We start from the raw sequence: 22,899 nt of genomic DNA on the forward strand, positions 1-22,899 counted from the left end.
AGTAGACAGCTCTCTGTCATTTGGATAGTAGTAGACAGCTCTCTGCCAGTTGGAGAGCAGTAGACAGCTCTCTGTCAGTTGGATAGCAGTAGACAGCTCTCTGTCATTTGGATAGTAGTAGACAGCTCTCTGCCAGTTGGAGAGCAGTAGACAGCTCTCTGTCAGTTGGATAGTAGTAGACAGCTCTCTGTCAGTTAAATGGTAGACAGCTAGGTCAGTTGTATGGTAGACGGCTAAGTCAGTTGTATGGTAGACAGCTCTCTGTCAGTTAGATAGCAGTAGACAGCTCTCTGCCATTTGATTAGCAGTAGACAGCTCTCTGTCAGTTGGATGGCAGTAGACAGCTCTCTGCCATTTGATTAGCAGTAGACAGCTCTCTGTCAGTTGAATAGCAGTAGACAGCTCTGTCATTTGGATAGTAGTAGACAGCTCTCTGCCAGTTGAATAGCAGTAGACAGCTCTCTGTCATTTGGATAGTAGTAGACAGCTCTCTGCCAGTTGGAGAGCAGTAGACAGCTCTCTGTCAGTTGGATAGTAGACCACTCTCTGTCAGTTGGATAGTAGTAGACCGCTCTCTGTCAGTTAAATGGTAGATAGCTAGGTCAGTTGTATGGTAGACAGCTACGTCAGTTGGACAGTAGTAGACAGCTCTCTAACAGTTGGATAGTAGTAGACAGTTGTCAGTTGTATGGTATAAAGCTTTTTGTCAGTTGGATGTTAGTAGACAGCTCTCTGTCATTTGCACACTGTCAGTTGGATAGCAGTAGACGGCTTCTGTCAGTTGGATAGTAGTAGACAGCTAGGTCAGTTGGACAGTAGTAGACAACTCTCTGTCAGTTGGATGATAGACAGCTAGGTCAGTTCGACAGTAGTAGACAGCTCTCTGTCAGTTGGTTAGTTTTAGACGGCTGTTAGTTGTATGGTAGACAGCTCTCTGTCAGTTGGATGGTAGTAGACAGCTCTCTGTCAGTTGGAAGCAGTAGGCAGCTGTCAGTTGGATAGCAGTAGACAGCTCTCTGTCATTTGGATAGCAGTAGACAGCTCTCTGCCAGTTGGATAGCAGTAGACAGCTCTCTGTCAGTTGGATAGCAGTAGACAGCTCTCTGTCATTTGGATAGTAGTAGACAGCTCTCTGCCAGTTGGAGAGCAGTAGACAGCTCTCTGTCAGTTGGATAGTAGTAGACAGCTCTCTGTCAGTTAAATGGTAGACAGCTAGGTCAGTTGTATGGTAGACGGCTAAGTCAGTTGTATGGTAGACAGCTCTCTGTCAGTTAGATAGCAGTAGACAGCTCTCTGCCATTTGATTAGCAGTAGACAGCTCTCTGTCAGTTGGATGGCAGTAGACAGCTCTCTGCCATTTGATTAGCAGTAGACAGCTCTCTGTCAGTTGAATAGCAGTAGACAGCTCTGTCATTTGGATAGTAGTAGACAGCTCTCTGCCAGTTGAATAGCAGTAGACAGCTCTGTCATTTGGATAGTAGTAGACAGCTCTCTGCCAGTTGGAGAGCAGTAGACAGCTCTCTGTCAGTTGGATAGTAGACCACTCTCTGTCAGTTGGATAGTAGTAGACCGCTCTCTGTCAGTTAAATGGTAGATAGCTAGGTCAGTTGTATGGTAGACAGCTACGTCAGTTGGACAGTAGTAGACAGCTCTCTAACAGTTGGATAGTAGTAGACAGTTGTCAGTTGTATGGTATAAAGCTTTTTGTCAGTTGGATGTTAGTAGACAGCTCTCTGTCATTTGCACACTGTCAGTTGGATAGCAGTAGACGGCTTCTGTCAGTTGGATAGTAGTAGACAGCTAGGTCAGTTGGACAGTAGTAGACAACTCTCTGTCAGTTGGATGATAGACAGCTAGGTCAGTTCGACAGTAGTAGACAGCTCTCTGTCAGTTGGTTAGTTTTAGACGGCTGTTAGTTGTATGGTAGACAGCTCTCTGTCAGTTGGATGGTAGTAGACAGCTCTCTGTCAGTTGGAAGCAGTAGGCAGCTGTCAGTTGGATAGCAGTAGACAGCTCTCTGTCATTTGGATAGCAGTAGACAGCTCTCTGCCAGTTGGATAGCAGTAGACAGCTCTCTGTCAGTTGGATAGCAGTAGACAGCTCTCTGTCATTTGGATAGTAGTAGACAGCTCTCTGCCAGTTGGAGAGCAGTAGACAGCTCTCTGTCAGTTGGATAGCAGTAGCCAGCTCTCTGTCATTTGGATAGTAGTAGACAGCTCTCTACTAGTTGGAGAGCAGTAGACAGCTCCCTGTCAGTTGGATAGCAGTAGCCAGCTCTCTGTCATTTGGATAGTATTAGACAGCTCTCTGTCTGTTGGATGGCAGTTGACAGCGCTCTGTCAATTGTATAGTAGTAGACAGCTCTCTGTCAGTTGGATAGCAATAGACAGCTCTTCAGTGTTCTCCCCAGGCTCTTTTAGCTGGCTGCTCCACCTGGCTAATTTTGATCAGCATCCAGCTGTCATCAGCTCGCCTCCTCATCCTCCTCCTATGTTGTAAGCAGAGTTGCATCGGCCCTGTATTCCCCCTTGTACCCCACCTGCCCACTTGGCTACTTTTTCATGCCACTTGGCTGGAAAAAAAAATTCTGGGGAGAACATTGGAAGACCATAGGATCCAGATCCTTCTTTTTTTTTTTTTTTTTTTTTTTAACATGGCTCCTTTTAAGGGAACCTAAGGGTAAAATAAATCTAGCCAGTTAAACTTATCTGGGGTTTCTTATGGCCCTCTGAAGTCCTCATAGTCTTTCACCGTCATTCCACACTGCTTCATTCAGCCACTCCTCTGAAAGCTGCCTGCTTGGCCCCGTGCCGCGCACCTCCTACATCCCACTCCCATGGCCAGGAGCGTTCTATGCTTGCGCAGTAAGACAAAATTGCTACTGCACATGCCCAGAACACTCCCAGCTACGGGTACAGGATCATGGAGGATCGCGACTGGCAGAACCAGCCATCTTTCAGAGGGGGACAGGGACTGCAAGGAGCGGCGCGGAATCACAGTGCAAGACCAGGAGGTCTTTAGTGGGCAAGAGGAAGCCCCAGGTAAGTTGACCTCCAGCCCAGGTGTCAGTTTAGTCAGGTGATTTATGCTATATTGGAAAGTCCGTGCCCTGAGAAATAAACTTATTGGCAGTCCAGGTTTTAGATGAGGCAACCTAGGTAAATGACTAAGGTCTGTTGCCTGTCCATGAGCCTAGCTGCCACCTCCTCTGCCGTTCCTCTCATTACAAAAAAGAGCAGGTGGCAGATAGTGAGCATAAGGTGGTGTCTTGTTCATGATCCTGTTGAGATGACGGGAAGAAAAGGATTTTTACTTACCTGGGGCTTCTTCCAGCCTCCCTTGATGTCCTCCCGGGCTGATTCGATGTGCTGCTGGTAAGTCTGCAATCAAGCTGGGTTGCAGGCATGCGCTGTTCCGGGTAGCGCGTCTTGTTATGGCAGCAAGATTTAGGAGGTGAGTGGCCAGGCCATGCATGCGCAGTAGTCCACGATTGAACCAAGTTGTGGACTTTACTATGGCTGAGAGCTGTACAATGGAGGCCCAGAAAGATATAGAGGGAGCTGACAGACTACAAGGGGTTCGTTTTGCTCCCTTCATCTCAGGTGCACCTTAATCTATGACTGATGGCCCCGCCTAAATAGTAGTCTGCTTTGCCCATCTTATGAAGTATTACCAGTCTCTATAGAAGGTCAGTAATATGCACATAATTCTGGCTTGCATGCCAATTTATTGTAATGATTGTACAGCTTGGAATTTGTCAAAAACAGCAGAAAGTGCATTAGGTAACACCACTGTATGTCAAGCAATGATACGCATGAAGTTTCAAACGCTGCCAAGGTGCTCATGGCCAGGAGGGGAGACTTAACTGCCCAACAAGCACGCAGTTCAGCCTCCTGTGTGAAAAAGGCCTAAGAAAGTATGCTTCTATGATGGTGGAACTATCTGTTACTGAAATTCTTGCACCAGAAGCTTCCATTTCGTGGATGACCCATCACAATGTCAACAGCTTCTTACTGTCGGATTTCTGCAGTGACCGAATGCATGCAAGTCGATGGGCAGTGATGTGTGTGCAGGGGGCAACACTATGCATATGACCCTATTAGCGCAAACTGCCGCATATGAATCGATTTTTTTTGCGATGCCAAGGAGGCAGAGCATCGCAACACTCGCTTCAAGTGTTAAACATTGAACAGTAGAACCTTGTTCCACTTGTTGGACCCCCGTTGCAGGGATCCAACGTTAATGTCTAAGAAGCTTTTTGGAAGTTCTTGGGTCTCTGAGTACTTTCGAAGACGAGTAGCTGTGAACGCTCAAGTGCAGTTTGGAGCATCTTCGGAAGTACTTGGAGACTCGGGTACTTGTGTAGCCTTCCAAGGTTTCCCAAAGTCACAACTAACAGGAAATTTGAACAGAAAAGGTTCTAGGTGAGTAAAGTATTTACTCGCATATAAGCTGAATTTCTCAGCACAAAAAATGTGCGGAAAAGTTACCCCATGGGCTTATATTTGAGTCAGGCAGTGGAGTGTATGGATCATGCAGCAGTGATCCGACACTTGCCAGCTTCCTCCTCACTGCGCCCCTGCCCACATCCCCCGCAACATGGTGAGCGGGAGCTGTACAAGGCAGCGGGCTTATACGCGAATCAGTCACTTTTCCCTGATTTCTGGGGGAAAAGTGGGTACCCTGATTTATACCTGGGTCGGCTTGTATGCAAGTATATACGGGTATGTCATTTTTTTTATTGAGGTGGCTACAAGTATTCTTTAATGCATTTTTAGTATTTATAGATACTGGCCTTGTAATAGAATATCCTATTACTTTTACCTATTTCGCAATCCTTTGCTGTTAGCCAAACCCGTTGTTTGACCCATGATCCTTTGCAGTACTCATAGAGAGCAGAGACAGAAAGGAGGTGGTCAGGGTGGTCAAGGGAATACATTTCTTCACAGTGAAAAAATGGTTGGTGCCCCCTTTCAGATACAATCTGACTACTAAGCGCCAAGCTGCATACATTTTCATAGTTCTGCATCAACTTGGAATTATTTGCACCTCATTGACCATCTCTACCGTCTAACTCCGTCTACCGTCTAACTCCTGTGGCAGACACTATTTACGCTGTATGGCAGAGGGAGGACCACTAGACACCTGGGCCCATATGCAATTAACTTTTTCACCTGAGTTTTCTCCTAGGAGAAACATTTTTTTTAAATAATTTTCTGACACTTATAAACTGAAAAATAAGTAGGAGCAAGTGTTTTCTTGCTTACTGGTGGCTTAAAAGGCATTTTAGTGACAAGTTTAAAAATATCACCCAGTTTTCTCCTAGGTGATATTTCCACACCTTGTCAATATAATGCTTTTTAAGCCTCCAGCAAGCAAGAAACTACTCGGAATAATGTTGACAGTACATTTTCAGCTATTTTGTAATGTTTTTTCAGTTGCAAAGAGCTGAAAAGGTGTTTTAAACAGAAAATGAAAAATTATCACCTAGGAGAAAACTCTGGAGAAAAAGAGAATTGCATATGGGTCCAGGTACACTGTATGTAGGAGGGAGAAGGACCACTAGACACCAGGTAATGCTGTGTGGGAAAGGGAGGGGTATCACTAAACACTAGATAAGCTGTATGAGGGAGTGGGGACACCAGGGAACTCTATATGGGGGGAGAGAGAGGCCACTAGACCATTAGAGAAGAAATATTGGGGTGTCAAAAGTAGCGGCCCGGGTTTCTCCCCCTAGTTTATACTCGTTCAAAGAATTTTAATCCGAAGGAAAAAAATATACAACAGTAAGGCCCGGTTCACACTGGACAGAACGAAAACTGATCTATGAAATGGATCAGTTTTTATTTGGCATCAGTTTTTGATCCATTCCATTAGTGAGTGGTCAATGCGACGTGTCCGTCGCTGCAGGACTATCGCAGCCTCCCCAAACTTGTGGTCTGTTCATCGGAAATTGCTGAATGGATCCATTCTAATGAAGCAGTGTAAATGGATCTGTAGGTTAACATTGGATCCATTTGCATCCGTTAGGATCCGTTCCAGTACGGTCCGCACGTATACAGGCTGGGGATAAACTTCCAAGGGGCGGGATGCCACCCCTTGGAAGACGCCACCTGACGCACGTCGTTCAGGTGGCATCATGGAAGGTCCGCCTCTGTGTATATTATAACAGCTTTGAGGAGTAAATATATGGTAGATAGGTTTATTGTAAAAATTACATTCAAAATGAAGGTTTACTTTGAAAGTAACATTTCTTCATGCTAGTAAACCTGATAGATCTCTAGTAGAGAAGCATTAGCCTAAAGCCAGCTTTATATGAACTGATTTAGATTTGTTAGTTGTAGGAAGTGATGCACAGTAAATTCCGTGCAGTGAAGATCATTGATTTGTGCGCATGGCAGCACGGTGGCTTAGTGATTAGCACTTGCGCCTTACAGCGCTGGGTCCCCGGTTCGAATCTCAGCTGGGGCTCTATCTGCACGGGGTTTGTAGGTTCTCCCCATGTCAGTGTGGGTTTCTTTTCCGGGCACTCTGGTTTTCTCCCACATCCCAAAAACATACAGATAAGTTTATTGGCTTCCCCCTAAATTGGCCCTAGACTACGATACATACACTACACGATACCTACATACAAGTATGACTACAGCATGGATTAGATTGTGAACTCCTCTGATGGACAGTTAAGTGCCAAGACAATGTACTCTGTACAGCGTCGTGCAAGATGTCTGCACTATATAAACACTAAATAATAGTGCTTCAAATTTTATGCAAACAATCCTGCTCCTTCTTCAGCCTCACCAATCAAGGCACTTCCTGCACTTGATATTCCGATTCAGATCCTGCACTTATTCACAATTTAGAAACCAAATATCAGTTTGGGGGATGAAGTGAACAATCAAATGGACTGCTCAATCAAATGCAATGCTCTTCCCATTTATGACCAGCTATGGAGAGCAGCGGTGAACAAATGTACTCCGGTGCACAGACTTTCAGAATGTGCTAATTATTAATTCAGTAGGGAAAAGTTCTGGCCTAAGCAAGGTCAACAAAATAGTGGACTTTAAACCCTTCAAAATAAACACAACACAGCAGCTTATAGCAGAGACATCTCCCAGTATTCCCTATACAATGCTGTGCTGACATCCATCACCTCTGCAGTCCCAGCAGTTACAGGTAAGTTGTATTATTGGGAAGGGGGGGGGTGTTAGTGAAGCTTCTCCGTGGCAGCAGGCACACTTTTTAGCTTTAAGGCTAATTTCACACCAGGACGTTGCGTTAGAGGGGGCGTTAAGGTCGCATAACGTCCCCTTAACTCAACGCCCGGTGGTGTTGGATCTGGACGTCAGAGTGAGCCGCGTTGTGCAGCTCACTCTGGCGTCAGTGATGCCGTGATGCGCACTCTTGTGCGCATGCGGCATCACGTGGTCCCGCCTGCCAATCGCCGCACAGAGCGGCTGCTCCAGGAAGTAAACACTGCACGTCATAACGTGCAGTGCATATTAATTAGCCATGTGCCTGGCCGCTCTCCGATCCTCCCCAACATTACTGAGCATGTGCAAGCAGTCTAACGCGGCTCAGCCGCGTCCAAAGTACTGCATGCAGTACGTTGTCTTGTGACGCAGCGTTACAATGTAACGCAACGTCCGCACTGTGAACAGCCCCATTGATTTTTCATTACTGTGCGGTGGGGTGCGTTACAGGCTGCTCTAACGTGCGCCTGTAACGTCCCACTGTGAAACCAGCCTAAATAACAACTGAAGTGAAACAAATATGGAGGCTGCCATGTTTATTTCCTTTTAAACAATAGCAGTTGCCTGGCAGCCCTGATGATATTTTTACTGGATTAGCCATATGATTGTTCCAGGGTTTTGACTCTACGCCAGTAGATCAACAGGAATGCCAGGCCTGGTTTACAAGGAAATATATATGGCAGCCTCCATATCCTCTCACCTCAGGTTCCCTTTAAGCAATACCAGTTGCTTGGCTGCCCAGTTTGCCTATTTGGCTGCAGTAGTGTCCGAATCACACCAGAAACAAGCATGCAGCTAATCTTGTCAGATCTGACAATAATCTCAGAAATTCCTGATCTGCTGCATGCTTGTTCAGGGTCTATGGCTTAAAGTATTAGAGGCAGAGGATCAGCAGGACTGCCAGGCCACTGGTATTGCTTAAAAGGAAATACTGTAAATATGGTAACCTCCATATCGCTCTCGCTTCACACTCACATCGATCCACAACAGCTGGACGCAGTCAATGGGAAATTTCAGTCTGTGGTGTTATGCTGCAAGCTGTCTGGTTTTGGGGCTTTGTTTTCCCCATGTGCATTTCAGTGTGAATCATCCAAATGGACTTACGTTGTAATGTGATTTTGGATGCCAAGGATGCTCCCTGTCTTAAAGAGGAACTATAGTAAAAATAATGTGAGGATCAAAATGTGTTATTTTTTACAATATTCACTTACAAATTATTTAGACAGTGTTTGCCCAATTGGCCATTGTAAAATCTTTCCTCAGGCCCAGTGCACACCAAAACCGCTAGCAGATCCACAAAACCAGGGCTGTGGAGTCGGTCCAAAAATCCACCGACTCCGACTCCTCAGTTTAGGATTCCTCCGACTCCACGACTCCGACTCCTCTAATTTGCATATTACAATTTTGTTGATTAAAAGTATGTAACATGAAATTCGTCTCTTAACTGCCAACGCTTAGGAATTTTACAAGACAACTGAAGTAAGAAGGATATGTAGACTACTATATTTATTCCCTTTAGACTAAAACTAGTCCTTGGTAAGAGTACTTGTAAAAGGTACAAACCGGAACAAAGAACATCTATCAGGCCCTAGGCAATGTAAGTGTGGGTACATGTAAGAATGATGTGCAGGTACTCTGCAGGGGAATGAGGAGATTGTAAACAGACAACACCTCTGTGTTGAATGTGCACAACATTCTCAGTGGATTCCCGGCAGCTCTGTGGGGAGTGCATATGTAGAGTATAGTACTACTGTGTAACAAAGTAAACCTGAGACAGATGAAATTAAAGTTTTATACATACATGGGGCTTCCTCCAGCCGCCTTCAGGATAATCAGTCCCTCGTTGTCCTCCTCCACCACCTGGATCTTCTGCTATGAGTCCAGGTACTTGAGCCAGTCAGGCGTAGTGCGCATGCACACACTCCGCCGCCAGGAGCATACTACACCTGTGCAGCACTATTGCGCAGGTGCAGAATGTTCCTGGCTGTGGGAGCGGCATGCTGCCGGACAGCGCTGACTGGCTGAATTACCAGGACTCATAGCAGAAGATCCAGGTGGTGGAGGACAGCAAGGGACTGATTAGCCTGAAGGGGGCTGGAGGAAGCCCCAGGTATGTATAAAACTTTACTTTTCATCCGTCTCAGTTACCCTTTAATTTGTAGTCACCAAACCAAATTTTAATAACATATCACATTATTTGATTTCATCAGCAAAGGGAGTGCATACATTTGCATAAATCAGCATCAATGCAGAATTATTTCCATCTTGTTGACCATCTCGATTAGTGACACAGCTACACATCAGGCTTTATTCTTACAGCATAGATGTTATTTAGTATATATAAGAGATTCCTGTGTACACATCATATATACAGTCACAATCAGATATGTATATCTGACCTTAAAAATACGGGGACTGCTTTATTGAAGCAGCACAAGTAACTAATTTTGATTGGTTTATTTCATTTTTGTGGACTAAGCACAGTTATTACTGTATATATACTGTATATATACTATTATCTGAGAAATAGAACATTTTATCATATTTTCTATTTTAATTACAGTTACAAATTCATTAGGAGTCGGAGTCGGTGCATTTTTTCCCGACTCCGACTCCAGGCACCCAAAATTGCCCGACTCCGACTCCACGACTCCGACTCCACAGCCCTGCACAAAACGCTAGCGTTTTTTGGTGCGGATTGCAGAGATTTGGCCCAGTGCACACCGAGCAGATTTGAATGCGATCCGCTGGCCGCATCCGCCTGTAAATCCGCTTGGCTACTGTATTTCAATGGGCTGGTGCACACCGGCGGTTTGAGGTTTTTTACAAACCGCAAACGTGCAGCAGGAGGCACGTTTGCAGTTTGCTACAAACCGCCGGTGTGCACCAGCCCATTGAAATACAATAGCCAAGCGGATTTACAAGCGGATGCGGCTGGCAGAACGCATCCAAATCTGCTCGGTGTGCACTGGGCCTCACTCTGGTTTACAGTCTGAAATGTATCATCAGAGGGAAATGCTGCGTACATATTTATATAAAATTTAAAAAAAAACACTAAAATGGAGTTACAATAGATAAAGATATGTGATAGTTAACTTGAAAACAAAGTTTATTTGAAATTTATCATGTAACAATGTTTACGGGCCGCGCTACAGAGGAAGTACGGAAGCTGGGCAGAATCCAACGCAGGCGCATTGGCCCTTGTAATGATCGTTCTCGGCAGATAACTGTACATATAGTACTGTACTATAGTTCTGTAACGATTGTTGCTCGATACGATCCGTCCTGTTGGATTTTCTCATCGTGCCGATATCGTTTGTTTGTCGTTGTACTTAATGATCGTTTGGTAAAGTTCTTTACCCGATTGTCGGCATACCGATCGTTAAGATGCTGTTTCAAACGACCATAGTCGCCAATGTGTACATACCATAAGCATCACTGGCAGGGCTACATACCAATATACAGCAATATATAGATATAAGAAAGGTTTTGGATCCTAAAACCAGGGGAAATTACCAATAGTGGTTAATCATTTACTGAATTCTGCTATATGTCACTATGGTGCCTCTTTAAAGAAAAACATTTCTTTGTTACAATTGATACGATTCCTGCAATAAATCTGCAGTGTCTACTTCCTGCTTTCATGAAAGCAGACATATTTATCAATTAGATCTTTGCCGTGGCAGCCAGCTGACGGATCAAATTACACTTGTGCTTCGTCACAAATGAGGGGGAATTAGACAGGCTAAACTCTAAGTACATACAGGTTGCATTTCTATATGTTTTCCTTCTGTCCTCTACAAGAGTTCACTTCCACTCTAAAGGTTATTATGCAATAATAATAATTAATAATAAGCAATAGTTTATCTTTTAAAACAGAGCATTCTTTTCCATAATAGAACACACACCTGATTAAATATTTAAACACAGATTAGCCTTGAAAGAGAAAAAATAAAACGTAACTTTTATTTAGTGATGAAAGGTAAAAACGTAGTAGCGCTGCTAACACATACTAGTTTTGTAACAAAACAATGGAAGATGTGTCTAATAAATAGTAATATCCTCAGCTAACATTGCAAGGGGTAACTTCACTCCTCTCACTGCACTGATATATACAAAATACACCCCCCTCCCCCGCACACATAAACAACCCTACATGTTTCGGCCCCTCTATAAATAGGGGCCTTTGTCAGAGGAACAAAAAGTGCTAAATATACAAGGTGCTAAAGTGCATTAAAAACAGTACATTGTAATTTATCACATCAAATAACAGTATGATAGCAAGTTGGCCTAAGCAGCAGCCAGGCTGGAGAGGAGTGAAGTTATCCCTTACAATGTTAGCTGAGGAGGATATTACTATTCATTAGAATTATCTTCCACTGTTTTGTTGCAATACTAGTATGTGTTAGCAGCGCTATTACGTTTTTATCTTTCATCTTTAATTAAAAGTTATGTTTTATTTTTACTCCTTCAAGGCCAGTCTGTGTTTAAATTCTTTTCCATAATCCCTGTTATTAAAATATTGAAAATATTGGCATTTTGCTGTGCAGAGGATGAACCTGTTGAGCCCTAATGGCTGCCAACTCTGTATTTCTGCCCTTGTTATTTAAAGGGAAGGTCCGAGGAGTATCAAAATAAAAAATCCACTTACCTGGGGCTTCCTCCAGCCCCTGGCAGCCATCCTGTGCCCTCGTCGCAGCTCCGGTGGCTCCCGGCCTCCTCTGGTGGAGAAGCCGTCCTCGTCAGGTCGGGTTCCAGGTCAGTTACTCCAGCATGCAGCTTAGTGAGTCGCACTGATGTCCTTTGGACTGTAATGCGCAGGTGCAGAGCTACTGCGCCTGCGCAGTACAGTCTGGATGACTACAGCGCAACTACGTGAGACGCGCACTGGAACGCATGTAGGCCTCTAGTACCGGAGGGGACTCCGGGCCACCGGCGGGGAGCAGAGCTGCGGCGAGGGCACAGGACGGCTGCCAGGGGCTGGAGGAAGCCCCAGGTAAGTGGTTTTTTTTTTTATTATTTTAATACTCCTCGGATTTATCCTTTGAGCTGTTTATTTTGTAATGTGTCACTTATATGTAATTCTTATGGTGTTACATTTTTACAGATGTGGATTGGTCCCCATGGCCAGGATATTCCGTGTTGTGAGCTCACATCGCATTCTATTGCAGTACCGCGGAGCAGTCAGGAATATGGCCACATTGCAGGATGATGGCCACCAGATATTCAGGAGTGCTGTGTCAGCGGTGCTTCCTCCTCAGATGCTGCAGAGGGCCTTGGCTGTGAGGGAGAGTGCTGGCTCTGCAGTCCTGGAATGTGGGGGTAAGAAGTACCCTTTGCACAATAATCTCTACCTGGCAGGGTTTGGAAAAGCAGTTCTGGGAATGGCTGCTGCAACAGAGCGGATAGTCGGCAAACACCTGGTGCAGGGAGTGATCAGCATACCACAAGGAATGCAGAAGAGCCTCATGCAAGCCGGGAAGAGGTACGGCATCGACTCCTGGAGGGTTTACTGTTCCTAGTAGGCATGTTGTTTGCGTATGCCCAGCTCCAGTGGTTTCACTGTCATGTATGTATGTTCTTCACAGATGATGTCAAAAGGGGTGGGAAGCATATACTAATAAGACCAGCAGGGTTCATTACAGGTTGTTAAATACAATCCAGCCTAATGCTGGGAACTCACGATACGTTTTTCCCATTCAATTCTCCGCTCAATCATTTTTTCCACTTGATTCTCTTATCTTACACTCATTTTTCTTATCTTTTTCCATTCACTTTTATGAGGAATCGAGCGGTAAAACGATCGAGAGGAATATCGGCATAATGGAATTTATCAATCAAACGCATCTATCAAGCGGGAAAACTAAACGTGTGTCCCAGCATAAAGCCTCATGCATACTGTATGTTGGATAACCCTCAGCATTTGTTTTGGGCTATCTCGGATGAGAATCTATCATGAGTACAGCTGCTCCGTGATGTCATTTAGCAATCTGTCCCTCCTCCCCTCTTAATTTAATCAGTATACTCTGATTTGCTGTGGCCAAAGACCACTCCCTCACAAAATGGGCTTAAAGGAAACCTGAGACCGGGGGATATAAAAAAAAAATTATACATACTTGGGGCTTCCTCCAGCCCCCTTCAGGCTGATCGCTCTCTCGCTCTCCTCCTGTGTTGCCTGAATCTTCCCCTTCGCTATTCGGCCTGTAAAGTCCTTACGTCTCGGGCATACTGCACATGTGCAGCCCAGCCCCCATGCTCCCTTAGCCAGAATAGTTGTGTGTAGTGCTACTGCGCAGGCACAGAATGCTCCCGGTGATGGGAGCGAGATGGGGTAGCGCGCAGTCGTACTGTGCATACTCCGACTGGCCCTGGCTGAAGGACTTTACAACCCAAATAGCAAGGGGGATTCAGGCAGCGTAGGAGGATGGTGAGGGAGTGATCAGCCTGAAGGGGGCTGGAGGAAGACTCAGGTTTGTATATTTTTTTTTATATCCCGTTTCAGGTACACTTTAAAGAGAATCTGTATTGTTAAAATCGCACAAAAGTAAACATACCAGTGTGTTAGGGGACATCTCCTATTACCCTCTGTCACAATTTCGACGCTCCTCGCCGCATTAAAAGTAGTCAAAAACAGTTTTAAAAAGTTTGTTTATAAACAAACAAAATGGCCACCAAAACAGGAAGTAGATTGATGTACAATATGTCCACACATAGAAAATACATCCATACACAAGCAGGCTGTATACAGCTTTCCTTTTGAATCTCAAAAGATCATTTGTGTGTTTACCTTCTGTCCCCTTCTTCTCTCATGCACTGAACATTACAGGCTTCCTGCAGACAGCTCTGCCTGTGCCTGTGTTTGTAATTCCTTAGTATGTGACGGACCAGCTCCTTTCACAGCCTCCAGAGGAGGATTTTTATCCAGCACTCTTCTATCACTGATAAGATAGCAGAGAAGCTGCTGGCTTATGTAAATAAAACACACACTGGAGTGTGCATAGAGGAACAGACCAGCACGGAAGAACTTGGCAGCCTTCCAGACACAGGCCGACAAGTCTGACAGGGGAAAGATACATTGATTTATTACAGAGACTGTGATAGTACAAAGTGCTGCAGTGAGCCAGAACAGATTAGAATAGGTTTAGGAACTTGTAGGATGGTAGAAAAAACGTTGTAATTTTTGTTACAGAGTCACTTTAAACCGGTCCGCCACTATGGAGAAAAACATGATATTCTGATAAACCTGCTAACGTTCAGTTTTCTATTTAAAAGCCTCTTAAAATGCTTATTTATAACGTGACAGCTTTTCTTCTGTTTGTCAACAGGGTTTGCTTTAACTTCTTTCTCTTTCTCCAAAGCAGCAGCCATTTTACAATTAAACTGTTTGCTGTACGCAAGCTCTGAAGGTGAACTGAGTTTATGAGAAATTGTGAGAAGCATGTAATTAATCAAGCAGCTAAATTAGAAACCCACCAGCATTGACCTCACAAACTTGTGTATCAAAGGCAGCTTATCTACCGCCAGCCATTTTAGAAAATATAATTCTCGCTTCTACCTGAGAAGGGAGCTCTCCCCTTGTCCTATTCCTCATCCCTGTATCTATTTGTACTCTGCTAAAACCATAGAGATAGGTGTTCTGAGGAGACGGATTGTTACTTGAGTGCAGAGAGCTCTTTCCACTCTCCATGGGGACTTCCTCTGGCTACCTAATATGGGAGGGGGTGGGGACCTCTTACTACCTAACACTCTGGGCACCTCTAGCTACCGAAACCGTGAGGTACATCTCTGGTTACTTAATACTTAGGTGCACATCTGGTTACCTAATGCTGGGGGGACTTCTCATTAACTACGGTAATACTGGGAGCAATTCTGGCTAATACTAGGGGCCACTTCTGGCTACCTGCTCCTCTCTCACACTTCGTACTCTAATTGGCAGAGTAACACATGAAAAGCTTTACCTGCTCCAGTGTGGGGTCGGTCCACTCTGCTATTTGCTTCCGCTCTGTACAGCATACCTCCACTCTGTAGGCTCCCGCTGCATGTCACAGGACATATACTGGTAGCTGTATAGAGTGGAAGTGTGCTATGACATCAACACAGGAGCTCAGCATTGCAAACGTAGTCAACCAGGCAAAAAAAATAATGAATAATGCAAAAATGGTTTACTTGAAATAAGCAAAATGTTATGTGCTGTAAATTATGGTACATTCCACACAGTATTCAATAAAAGATCACTAGCCTGAACTTAGCCATTACGCATCAGTCTCATTTGTCCATCCAGGATGTATTACTTTTTTTCAGGGACATGCTGCTGTCTTCGGATTCCCGGATACGTGTGATGGAGGGAGCTGCAAACAACATGCCGGATGAAGCTGCCCTGAAAGCTGCAGGAGAGATCCGCAAACTGGCAGAGAAGCTGCAGGAGAAAGATGTTCTGTTAGTGCTGATTTCAGGTATGATGAGGCCATTCTGTTTTCTTATTGTGAGTATCCGTTTTCTCTTATTTCTGTAGTATCTTCATTCTCCAAAGACCTTCAAAGCAAATTCGTGAGAAACCTGTGAAATGTCACATTGTGCCCATCAAGTTTCTCAATTGTCCAATCAGTTTGCATTTTGTACTGTTGTCATTAATGCACTTGCTCTTTTTACCTGTCTATAAGGTTGACATCCCCGTGGACTGCAAGCTCTTATGACCCAGATCCCTTTGCCTGTACTTCTAGTTGGGGAAATTAGAGCGCTCCATAGTGTATTATCAAACAAAAGGCAGTCACGTGATAAGGAGGTGGGCACAACCTAAACTTTCACTACACTTTGCAGAGAGAGGTTCCTCTGAGATAAAAATGTTTACAGAAGGCAGCAGCCAGTTTAAATTAACATTATCAAACCAAGTGTTCTAAAATGACAATGTACAAATAATGTACAAGTAGCTGTGAAAACATGTTCCTACTTTTCATGTTAAATATCAGATGCAAAAGCTTTAACTCATTGCGTGTAGGATTTAGCTCTATTGGAACAAATCATTTTCAAAGGGGTTGTCTGCCTAAATGTACAACCAGTGTTGTTTATTTGCATATCAGACTACAGAGTATTTTTCTCTAAAAGCAAAAAAAGGTATGAAAAGCTGTGGTGTCACAGACAATTACAAATGTTTATAACACGTTACATTTCCTCTGCTCTGTTCAGACTCTTCAGTCAGAGACACAGAACACAGGACTTTCTCACACACAGAAATAACAGATGCACTGTGAGGGAATTCCCCCTACCCGCATGGCTCTTCCATCAGATTTGAGCAGACTTGCCATCAGTTAAGAGTGAAAGGAATTTGATACAGTAAACAAAAGAGATAAGCAAATTAAATGTATACATCGTTATTTACCAGCACTTCAGGAACTCTTTCAATCCAAGGTTAAAAAAACATGTTAATCGATAGTGTTCCTTTAAGCCGCATCTACACGAGTAGATGCGGCCGCGATGCTCCTTATCAATCGAGCCACTGATGCGGCTCGATTGATAAGATCCGACAGGACGGATCTCCGCACCGCCGATTCCCTGCTCGATCCCCGCAAGGGGACAATGGCAGGGAATCGAGCGGAAGGTAAGCGGGGACGAGCGGGCACGAGCGGGGAATCGAATGCGGCGCACGCACGGCGAGCGGGGATGCGGCGGGCACGCGGAAGAGGCAATCCGGCGGCTAATCGAGCCGCCTGATTGCTGCAACATCTGATAGTGTAGACGGGGCTTTAAGGAAGGTGTCAGTATTGTGGGCATTTGTCAGCAGCTTGGGATGTGCAAACAAAAGATCTGAAACATATCATCTGATTGGAAAGAGGAAAGGATGCGCAAGAGAGAGGGAATCCTACTTCTTTATACAAATAAGTGCCATTGTGTTTTTATTTTTCTAAGTAGATGTCTTTTAGCAATGAATAAACTTTTGTTTGGTGATACACTATGGAGCGGTTTAATTTCCTTAAAGGGGAACTGAAGTAAGAGGCATACGGAGGCTGCCATATTTATTTCCTTTTAATCAATACCAGTTGCCTGGCAGCCCTGCTGGTCTATTTCACTGCAGTAGTATCTGAATAACACCAGAAACAAGCATGCAGCTAGTCTTGTCAGATCTGACTTTAAAGTCTGAAACACCTGATCTGCTGCATGCTTGTTCAGGGGCTATGGCTAATAGTATTAGAGGCAGAGGATCAGCAGGGCTGCCAGGCAACTGGTATTGCTTAAAAGGAAATAAACATGGCAGCCTCCATATACCTCTCTCTTCAGTTCCCCTTTAAGATTGCTGCACACACCCAAGACTAGTGCTGCACCATAATATTACTGAAGGAAGTATTGTGTAATCCCCAATTGCTAGGTACACATTGATATTTTCTGGCAGATTTCTTGCCAGATCGATTATTTCCAACAGGTCCGATTTGATTTCTGATTGATTTTCCGTTCACTTCTATGGAAAATTGATTGGAAATCAAATCAGACATGTTGGAGATTATCGATCTGGCAAGAACTCTGCTAGAAAATCTCCTTGTGTGTACCTAGCTTAAGCTTGTTTGAGCGCAAGAGGAGTTGTATTTGGAGTTCTACTTGAGGACCTGTGATGTCGACGAACCTTTTAGAAATTGGTCTTTGAACTTTAGAATTGAGGCCTCTAATGATTTTGTGCTCATTCTCTGGCCAGGCGGAGGCTCTGCACTGCTGCCTGCACCTGTTCCACCACTGACACTGCAGGACAAACAGAAGATTACCAAACAGCTGGCTCTTGGAGGGGCAACTATCCAGGAGCTGAACACTATCCGCAGAGCCTTGTCTCAGCTTAAAGGGGGAGGTCTGGCCAGAGCCGCATACCCTGCACAGGTCAGTAGAAGAGAAGACCGATCGCTATTGTTGATCATCATATAGGGCCTATTCATAAAAGTAAGGGAAATTTAGTTTATTACCAACTTTTTCCACTTTTTGAAATCTGTCTTTCAATCTCCCTCTTCCTCCAGATTTATAGAAGAGAGAAGATACAATTTTTAATTGGCAAACTAGGCTAAGTAGAGAAAGGAAGTACCATAAAAAATCTTTGGGGAGAGGCAGCTCACTCGCCCCCCTCCTCTCTATCTATCCCTCCTTCTCTATGCTGAGTTGGGAGTGGAGCACAAATGAGGTTACTCACCACCTCTTAGCTTTCACCACCAATTTCCCCTAAGCAATGCATCCATTCTCCATGGCTACAGCAGTATCACATCATGTGACCTGCCGCCAGTATGTACCAGTGGGTCACGTGGCAAGACGCATCGCTGTAACCATAGAGAGGATGCTGGTTTCGAAGATCTTGTCAGTGAAAGCTGAGAAAAGGTGACTAACCTCATTTGTACTCCACTGCCAACTCTGCATAGGGAGGGAGAGGCACATCTTTTGACTGTTACCTATACTGGGAAGGGGCTACTTACTACTAAGAGCACACCTAGCTACCTACAATGGGGGGGGGGGATGGGGAGGGAATACTTTGCTACCAGAGACTATTTTGCTTCCAATACGGGGGGGGGGGGGGCTGCACAAGTGCACATCATCTGGCATTTACTGCGGCACTGCACAACTACGGTGCAGTACGCGCCAGTAGACGTGGACGCGCAGGTGCAGAAAAGCTAACCTCACCAGCGGTTCGCCATCATTGCCAGTGGCCAGCAGGGCATCAAAGAAGAATGGCGAGGAACGTAGACAGCTACGAGGGGCTTAAAGAGGCCCCAGGTGAGAAAAAATAGATTATAGATTTTGCATCGGAAGTCCTGTAAGTGTGAAATAGCTCACTGATTAACATGAGTTCTCTGAGTTTTTTTGTGCAGAAAACGCACACGAAAAAAAGTCAGGTGTGATAACATGCCTGTATCTTAAAAATGGTGTCAAATAAATGATGCAAGTACATTGCATTATTGATTGTGGCCTTATTTGAAGTTCACTGACATTATAAATACTTCCCTTACAATGAAGCCTGCACATGATTGGTTAGATTCTTACATCTTGTAAGTTCTTTGGCCAGTTCATCCATTGTAATTTTTATCTTTGGTACCACCTTCCTTAACGTAGGGATAGTTAAAGAAACACTAATAATTCTAAGTTGAAGCATATTTTGGGTGAATTTTCTACAGCTTGGAAATGTGCTGATGTTGGTTCATTTTCAAGCTGCATACATGTTTATCAATTTGGAATTCTTAGCATCTCAATGACCATCTCTAATGCAGAGCGACAAACTCAGACACACACAGGTCTCAACACCTAAGTACCCAAGCAATCTAAACTAGTTGGTGGTATAAATCTCCACCCACAAGGAAAAACAAAATTTGGTGGTCCAGTCTTTTCACATCTTTTTCACACTTTCACCAGTGTCTCAGGACTTGTACTCATAAGTTTCTCTCCTCTTACAGGTTGTGAGCCTAATACTATCAGATGTCATTGGAGATGACCTTGATGTCATTGCAAGCGGCCCCACTGTTCCCGGTGTCCACAATGCTGAAGACTGTGTTCATATACTCAGCAAATACAATCTGAGAGACTCTATATCAAGAGTGGCAGAAGAAGTGATACTGTCCCGAAAAGAACCACAAGCACAAAACTGTTTTACACATGTCCATAATAACCTCATCGGCTCCAACTTTATTGCTCTGCAAGAAGCAGAATGTGAATCTAGGAAGTTGGGTTATCTTCCACTGCTCCTCTCCACTGCCATTAGCGGGGATGTTAAACCTGTGTCAAAATTTTTTGCCCTCCTTGCTCAAGTCATTTGCTCGACCCTGACATCAGCACCTGAGCAGATCCAGCAAGAGCAAGAGATCCTTGACCTGGCTTCCACAATGAACATCCCTAGTCTCAATCTGAAGGAACGACTGCAAGAGGTAAAGGCAACCAGGAATGTGGATGCAATCTGTGTCCTTTTTGGTGGTGAGACCACAGTGCAGGTTCAGGGGAAAGGCAAGGGAGGGCGAAACCAGGAATTGGCTCTGCGAGTGGCTGCAGAGTGGCACAGATCCCAGGCAGCCATGTCAGGATGTGATGTGTTGTTCCTGAGTGGGGGCACTGATGGACAGGATGGTCCCACTAAAGCTGCGGGTGCTTCTTCCTACCCTCTGCTGATGTCACATGCCTTGGATAGTGGCCTGGATGTAGAGGGCTCCCTTATTGACAGTGATTCCAACAGCTTCTTCCGTCACTTCCAAAATGGCCAACATCTTGTGATGACAGGACTAACAGGGACCAATGTGATGGATGTACAAGCGCTGCTTATCCGAAAGCAAAGAGGCAGTGATCCCTCTGTATAAGGAAGAAATTCACTGAGTGATGCATGAGAAAGCTGGATTTGGCATCAGGAAAAATTTCATACTGTATGATCTTATTTTTCTTTCTACTTGTAAGTAGTGGTGCAGAGGGAACCAGTAAGCTGAGTGGCATGTTCCTCCACCTGCATGCTCAGATTGCCGGCAGATTGTGAAATTTGTCTAGGTGGAGACAGTAGGTGCTCTCTGCCTTGTAAAGAAGTCCAGCACACCCTATTAACTGAAGGGGACTGTGACGTACGGATTCACCGGCAGATTGCACCTTCCGTGCAATCATACAAAAATGCGCAAAAATATGATCTGGAGTACCCCATCAAATTCATTAGCCTGTTTTAAGAAAACTGTGTTCCTTTCAAAACCAGACCTCTGCTACACAGGAAGGTTTTTTTTTTTTTTCATCAGGGGGGCAATAAAGCTCCTCCAGAAAGTCTCCCCATCCTAGTTTTAAAGATAAGGAGATGCATGGAGGAGAAAAACAGACCCGGTCGTAAAATCATTAAGTGACCACCTTCCTGCACATAGCCTGACCAGAGTAGAGAAATGACTTTTAATTCACCTTGGAATGAAAGAATAGTCATTAAGACAATTTACTAAATTAATCAATGTTCCGTAGATGCCAGGCATGTCAAAATGATCAGAGATGCCTTAAACCTGAGCTGGAGGTATCTGGTCCACAAAGCATTGATCTGCCACCTTCTATGCCTCAGATATCGACTCCCTAGTCAGAGAAGGCCCTGGATACATGAAGGACTTGCTGAAGCTGCACCACACCTCTCACAACCTCAGATCAGCAAGTTCTATAAACTTAGTCACTCCCAGAGTGCACCTCAAAAGATCTGGAGATAGAGCCTTCGGTCATGCTGCCCCTACTCTTTGGAACTCCCTGCCACACACAGTAAAGACAGTACCATCCCTGGAGTTATTCAAATCCAGACTAAAAAGCCACCTGCTTAGCCTGGCATTTCCAGACTTATAAAATTCTTCCTCTGTACCACAATGGTCGGAGCCATGCTTATGCGCTTTGAGTCCCACGGGAGAAAATCGCTTTACAAATGTTATTTGTTGTTGTTATTTGTTGTTGTAGAAGGTGTCACCCCAAGTGAGTTTGATATCGATTGGTTCAGAACATGATGACAGAATGTAAAATGCTGGTTTTTATATGATATGTCTGATACCCACCAAGTTATGACCTGATTGGAGAACATACCCAATTGTGTCCCTAAGACAAAAGGGGCCAGACTTCAGCCTGAGGTCAGATTGCTAAGGGTGGGAAAACCACTCTTGTTACCATCCACACCCTCTAGCAGAGAAAGGGTTAAGGCTGGTTTCACACCAGGACGTTGCGTTTTAGGGGACGTTATGGTCGCATAATGTGCCCCTAACGCAACACCTGGTGCTCTCTGGTGTGGACGTCGGAGTGAGCCGCGTTGTGCAGCTCACTCTGGCGTCCGTGATGCCGTGATGCGTACTCTTGGACGCATGCGGCACCACGTGGTCCCGCCCGGCCAATCGCCGCACAGAGCGGCCGCTCCATGAAGTAAACACTGCACGTCACTGAGTGCAGCGAATATTAATTAGCCATGTGCCTGGCCGCTCTCCGCTCCTCCCCAACATTACTGAGCATGTACAAGAAGTCTAACGCGGCTCTGCCACGTGTACAGTACTGCATGCAGTACGTTGTGTTATGGCGCAGCGTTACAATGTAACGCAACGTGGGCACTGTGAAAAGCCCATTGATTTTTCATTGCTGTGCGGTGGGGTGCGTTACAGGCTGCTCTAACGTGCGCCTGTAACGTCCCACTGTGAAACCAGCCTTAAGAACCCTGTTGGACAAAGTGAGAGTCCTGCTGCAGCCATCCATACCATTAAGGATTGGCTTTACTCATGGACTTCTAATTGGACTTTATATCTTTGGTTGGACTGATTATCGAAAAGGACATACGGTAACTTTGCTCAGACTGTAATTAGCTATTATTTTCACATTTAATCCTTATTATTACTGTATCGATTTGTTTTTATTGCTATATTTAGTTCTGCATTATTTCGTTAAATAAATGATTAAAAATAGTTAGTCTAAGTGCTGTTCTGAAAATCTCCGCAAAAGGATTCACATATCCTTAGAGAGAGACGTTATCATAACAGTTTTGATATTAATATTGCTATTTTTCTATCTCTAGAAAGGTTGTGTATTAACCCTTTTTTCTACAGGATTTAGTTAGAGTTAGACTCAGCGTATTTGCATGCTTTATTGCGGATTGGTAGCAGCGACCTAGTCTCTATACAAGACCACATATTGTATCGATTGTACATACAATCGAAATTGGACTGTGTGT

At 44.6% G+C, this 22,899-nt stretch overlaps 1 protein-coding gene across 3 annotated transcripts in view; it reads left to right on the forward strand.

Annotated features, from left to right (window-relative positions):
* The window catches only part of GLYCTK (glycerate kinase), a 25,688-nt gene extending 3,045 nt beyond the window's left edge, over positions 1–22,643 (forward strand). For 2 of the 3 annotated variants that reach the window (XM_068253178.1, XM_068253180.1), the window contains exons 2-5: positions 12,358–12,735; positions 15,552–15,703; positions 17,932–18,107; positions 19,661–22,643. In XM_068253178.1, coding sequence (XP_068109279.1) covers positions 12,374–12,735; positions 15,552–15,703; positions 17,932–18,107; positions 19,661–20,551 — 1,581 coding nt within the window. In that variant the 5' untranslated portion in view covers positions 12,358–12,373 and the 3' untranslated portion in view covers positions 20,552–22,643. Of the gene's footprint in view, positions 1–7,086; positions 7,174–12,357; positions 12,736–15,551; positions 15,704–17,931; positions 18,108–19,660 lie in introns of those variants that run through there. The other variant, XM_068253179.1, reaches the window with a different exon arrangement.
* The last annotated feature ends 256 nt before the right edge of the window (positions 22,644–22,899 follow it).

This window comes from Hyperolius riggenbachi, chromosome 9 (genome assembly GCF_040937935.1).
Source record: "Hyperolius riggenbachi isolate aHypRig1 chromosome 9, aHypRig1.pri, whole genome shotgun sequence".
NCBI classification, from domain to species: domain Eukaryota; kingdom Metazoa; phylum Chordata; class Amphibia; order Anura; family Hyperoliidae; genus Hyperolius; species Hyperolius riggenbachi.